General features: G+C 46.8%; 1 protein-coding gene across 2 annotated transcripts in view; it reads left to right on the top strand.

Moving 5' to 3' along the window:
• LOC108441818 (tubby-related protein 1-like) overlaps positions 1-3854 on the top strand; it is a 6998-nt gene extending 3144 nt beyond the window's left edge. For both annotated transcript variants that reach the window (XM_037535544.1, XM_037535543.1), the window contains exons 3-9: positions 1-1061; positions 1627-1730; positions 1931-2045; positions 2266-2355; positions 2625-2793; positions 3038-3329; positions 3584-3854. The exon at positions 1-1061 is cut by the window's left edge and continues 373 nt beyond it. In XM_037535544.1, the coding sequence (XP_037391441.1) occupies positions 1-1061; positions 1627-1730; positions 1931-2045; positions 2266-2355; positions 2625-2793; positions 3038-3153 (1655 nt within the window). In that variant the 3' untranslated portion in view covers positions 3154-3329; positions 3584-3854. The remainder of the gene's footprint in view (positions 1062-1626; positions 1731-1930; positions 2046-2265; positions 2356-2624; positions 2794-3037; positions 3330-3583) is intronic.
• The last annotated feature ends 1212 nt before the right edge of the window (positions 3855-5066 follow it).

Raw genomic sequence — 5066 nt, 5'->3', positions numbered from 1 at the left:
AGCAGGAGGAACAATGGAAGCAGGCAGAAGAGCGTCTGAGAGAGATGGAGGAAAGAGAATCAATTGAGAGAAGAGAGGAGAAGTGGAGAGAAATGCTGAAGAAGGCAGAGGAAGAGTGGGGTCAAATAGACGAAGTACTGCTCCAGGAACCTGTGCAGCAGAGAGACGAAGTACTGCTCCAGGAACCTGTGCAGCAGATAGACGAAGTACTGCTCCAAGAACCTCTGAATATGAAAGATGAACAAGTGCTCCAGAAACCAGTGAGGCACAGTAAGGAAGATCTGCTCCAGGAACCTGTGCAGCAGAGAGAGGATGATTTGCTCCAGGAACCTGTGCAGCAGAAAGAGGAAGATCTCCAGCAGCCTGAAAAGCAAGGAAAGGAGGATCTGAAAGATATTAGAGAGCAGGAACTGAAGATTCAGAAGGCCAGGCAGGAGTACATGGCCAGACAACAGCAAAGGAAGAGGGAGCAGCTGAGGAGAAGGTACGCTCCAGGTCAGAATTGGTTTATATCAGAGGATAGCGCTCAGCGCAGGCGCACTGGAGGTAGACAAATGACAAACAAGACCTCCAGTGAAGAAAAGAAAGAAGAAAACACTGACCTGGAGAACAAGCAAAATCATCTCCAGAATTTGAGCTGGCCAGTTTCTCCAAACGGAGACGGCCTGCTCATCAATGTGAAGCCCCTCTACCCATGCGCAGAACCTGAGGAGGTACTTGGGGCCTTCACTCCCTCCACAGCTGACTCCACTAAAGACCCCACTCCAGAGAACAATGTGGAGGAGCAGGAGATCAATGATCCTGAGGAACCCAGCCCACAGCCTCAGGCCTTCAGTGAGCCACAGGAAGACACTCAGATCTTCACTGATAGCTCCAAACTCCTTACTAAGGAGGAGGATGAGGCTGAGGTAGGAGCGAGCAGCCGGGCAGACGACATTAAGGAATCTGTGCTGCAAACACCTCAGAACGGATCTATGGTCCAGTGCTGCGTCCAGCGTGACAGGACGGACAAGAGCTGCCCCACCTACCGCATGTTCCAGGAGCTCGAGGGCGGCAAAAAGGTAAGACATACGCACAGCATCACAAACTGCTTCACTCTGCTTTAAGGATGCACTGATACAGAACTTCTGGGACGATAACGATTAAATCAAATTAACATCTCGTGTCCAATATCAAAACCGACACCACTAACCGATCATTTAGAGTAGAGAGTGCAAGACAGGTTAGAACTCAGGATGGATCATTGATCAACAGATCAGTCAGACAGTTACTGTAAACATTTACATTATTTTATGGAAATATTTTACAATATTTAGCAGATGATCAGAGACACTTACAGGGTAGATGAATGGAATGTCAGTGATCACTCCGTGAAAATAAGGTGTTAAATTATCATCTGTATCTCCAGTAATAATAATAAATATAGCCATAAGCGGCAATGAGCGGGTCCAAGCACTCAATCGCCCAATTAAACCAAATAGGCAACCATGGAGAAAAGCAGTGTCCCTGATGAAATGAGTGAGTGGGCATGTATCTGATTCACCGATATATCGATCAACCCTGCTCTGCTTCTTTTTTCTAACAGTCAGTTCAGCTCTAACTCATCTGTGTGTGTTTCTTTTTCAGCAATTACTGTTGGTCGCGAGACGGATGAAGAAGGACAATACGTCTTCTTATGTGATCACAGATGGCGAGTCAGATGAGGATCACAACGTTGTGGGGAGATTGAGGTATGTACAAATTTCTGAAAGAACCAGGCATCAGTGCTGTGGGGTTGTGGAGGTGCATAGCCCCCAGAAAAGACCACTGATCCTGGTTCCAAACTGTTTTGCAAGCATTGCTATTTGGTCAAGCTTTCAGTTCGTTAGCAGCTCCTTCTCTCAGCAGGGCTGGATCATGTGTTCTAAAGGTTCTTTGTGTTCTACTGTAGATTCAATCGTCAGCGCACTCAATTCACCCTCAGCGATAGTGGCAGGAACCCAACAAAAAGCAGTGGAGCTCTGCAGGAGGAGAGCAGCACGCAGGAGCTCTTGGCCTTGAGCTATGTAAGTATATACAGTCTCACTGTAGATATCGATAAAGAACTACACTGCTGATGACATCACTGTAACACACACTTGGCCGCTGTATCGGTTCTCCGCGTTATCTAGGGTCATTAACGTGCATTTTCCATGTCCGATCAGGCTCCACAGAGATATACATTTGTATTGGCTTCTGCCCAGTGCCACAGATGACTGGACACATGTTGTGTGTTGTCTCTTTTAGGAGTCTCTTTTTGGGTTCATGAAGTCACAGCAGATGACCGCCGTCATTCCCAGCCCGGACAGGAACTCTCAGCGTGTCAGTTTTGTTGAGGTAAGTTTGATCTACAGCAGGACAGACGAGCGCAGATCATCATTCTCACACGCCCGCTCGTCCTCTCACAGCTCTCAGGGCCATTTTATCAGAAATGATGACTTTGTATGATGACGGTTACAGAATGTTGCCCCTCTGTTTCTGCCCCTCTACATTACATATTACATCATCACTAAGATATTACCACATTACTGATCAGAGCCTTCTGAGGAACGTTCAACCAAAATCTTACCAGATTGTTTCTTATCTCTGTTTATTTCTCATTAAAGGGCTCTTTATTAAAGCAAATAAAGAGAAAAAATCAGGGACCAAACCTGATTAAGCTCAACACTAAGGAGCCGGTGTGGAGCAGTAACCAGAAAGCGCACGTACTGGACTTCAATGGACGGGTCAAAAAGGCTTCATTGAAGAACTTCCAGCTCGCCTGTCCTGCGAATCGTGAGTTCAGCAGTGTTTTTTTCAGCGTGTCTGTGTTTGGATGGATTTTTTTCTCTGATGCTTTTCTTTGTCTCCAGCCCCCCTCCCCCCCTCCTCCCCCCCTCTCTAGCTCTCTCTGTCTCTCTCTCCCCTTCTCTCTGTCTCCCTCTCTCTATGTCTCTGTAGTGATTATCTCTATTTCTGTCTTGGTGGTCTCTCTCTCTCTCGTGCTCGGGGTCTGACAGGTCTCTCTATGTCTCCACAGCGGACGAGAAGGTGATACAGTTCGGTCGGGTGGATGAAGACCACTTTGCACTCGACTACAGCTTCCCCTTGTGCGCTCTGCAAGCCCTCGCCATCGCCCTGTCCTGCTTCGAGTGACACCGCCTCAACACCGTCCACACGCCCCCCGTCCACACCTCTGTCCCCAAAACATCTTCAGCCTTCACTGGACAAAGAACCAGAGAAGAAGAAGCAGAAAGCATATGTGCTGGACTTAAATGGACGGGTCAAAAAGGGCGCAGTGCAGAACTTCCAGCTCGCCTGTCCTGCAAATCGTGAGTTCAGCTGTTTTTTTTTCAGTGTGTCTGTGTTTGGATTTTTTTCTCTGATGTTTTTCTTTATCTCCAGCGTTCTCTCTCTCTCTCTCTCTCTCTCTCTCTCTCTCTCTCTCTCTCTCTCTCTCTCTCTCTCTCTCTCTCTCTCTCTCTCTCTCTCTCTCTCTCTCTCTCTCTCTCTCTCTCTCTCTCTCTCTCTCTCTCTCTCTCTCTCTCATGCTCGGGGTCTGACAGGTCTCTCTTTGTCTCCACAGCGGACGAGAAGGTGATACAGTTCGGTCGGGTGGATGAAGACCACTTTCTGCAGGACTGCAGCTTCCACTTGTGCACTCTGCAAGCCTTCGCCATCACTTCGACAAGTGACCTCAACACCGTCTACACGTGCACCGTTCACACACATGTCCCCATAACATCTTCACCCTTCAATAAAAACAATAAAACTAGAGAAGAGTATTTCCTGATGGATATGATGAGTGTGCAGGTTTACCAAGTCCCAGGATGTTTCTAGAGTGATGTAAGATGTTTACCGTGGTGTTTTAGGTGGTCTCTTGCTAAGAGGTTCCTGTAAGTGGTAGCTTGGACTTTGCTAGATGGTTGCAGTTGTATCCACGATGATGGCTTGGTTTTCAGGCAGCATTCACATGAAGCACAAGGTGGATGTTTCCAACAAAGTGGCCAGTTAGTGGAAGTACAAGGCAGTTGTTTCTCATATACTGGCTGGTTGGTGGAAGTACAAGCTTGGTGTTTTTAATAATGTGGCCAGTTAGTGGAAGCTCAAGCTTGACGTTTCTAAGAGCTAATAAATAATTGTTCACACATGGAAAGACTTGCTGAGTCAGAATTGTTCACAGTGGTGATGATAGGAACCAGACGTCCACCTCTAAAAGCTCCTCCCAGAAAGTTCCTTCTGAAACGGTTATGAATTCACTGCCTGATGACAGAGACGGTTTTATAATAGTTTGAAGATTTTGGCCTTAAAGTCCAGTCATGCTGGAGGGATGCATAACATGCTGGGTGTTCTGAGGCAAAATAGTTCTGACAGAAAACTTATTATTTCAGATTGTCCACTATTTTACCTTCATCAACATTCTACATTAAACTCAGAAGACTCGTGTGGTTTCTCTGGTGGTTCTGGAAGGTAAATAAAATGTCTATATTTGTGTCGTAGTCATAGTGACCCCTGGTTCCCATCACCACCACTGTAAAGAGCTCTGAACCATTTCACACCAAACCCACTCTGAGTGACTCTGTTTACATCTCACCCACTGAATTATTCAGAAGTTTACAAAAACTGGTGGAAGACACGAAGGACTGGCGTCCAAAATGCTGTCTATCTATTTAATGATATTATGAATATGATACAGCAGACCTGCCTCCAGATCAATACGGCTAAAACCAAAGAGCTGGTGGTGGATTTCTGCAGGACTAAGTTCTCCTCACCCACTTCAGTGAACACCCAGGGAAGGGACATTGAGATTGTCAAGACCTACAAGTACCTGTGTGTTCATCTAAACAACAAACTGGACTGGTCTGACAACACACACACCCTGTATAAGAAAGGCCAGAGCAGACTCCACCAGCTGAGGAGGCTCCGGTCCTTTGGAATACAGGGTGGACTTCTCCACTCTTTTTATGACTCTGTGGTGGCATCACCCATCTCCTATGGCATTGTCTGCTGGGGAGGTGGCATTAGAGCAGCAGACAGGAAGAAACTGGACAAGCTTATCAGGAAGGCTA

Source organism: Pygocentrus nattereri, chromosome 27 (assembly GCF_015220715.1).
Source record: "Pygocentrus nattereri isolate fPygNat1 chromosome 27, fPygNat1.pri, whole genome shotgun sequence".
NCBI lineage: Eukaryota > Metazoa > Chordata > Actinopteri > Characiformes > Serrasalmidae > Pygocentrus > Pygocentrus nattereri.
Note: the sequence above shows the minus strand (reverse complement) of the source record. Positions and strands in the feature narration are given on the sequence as shown.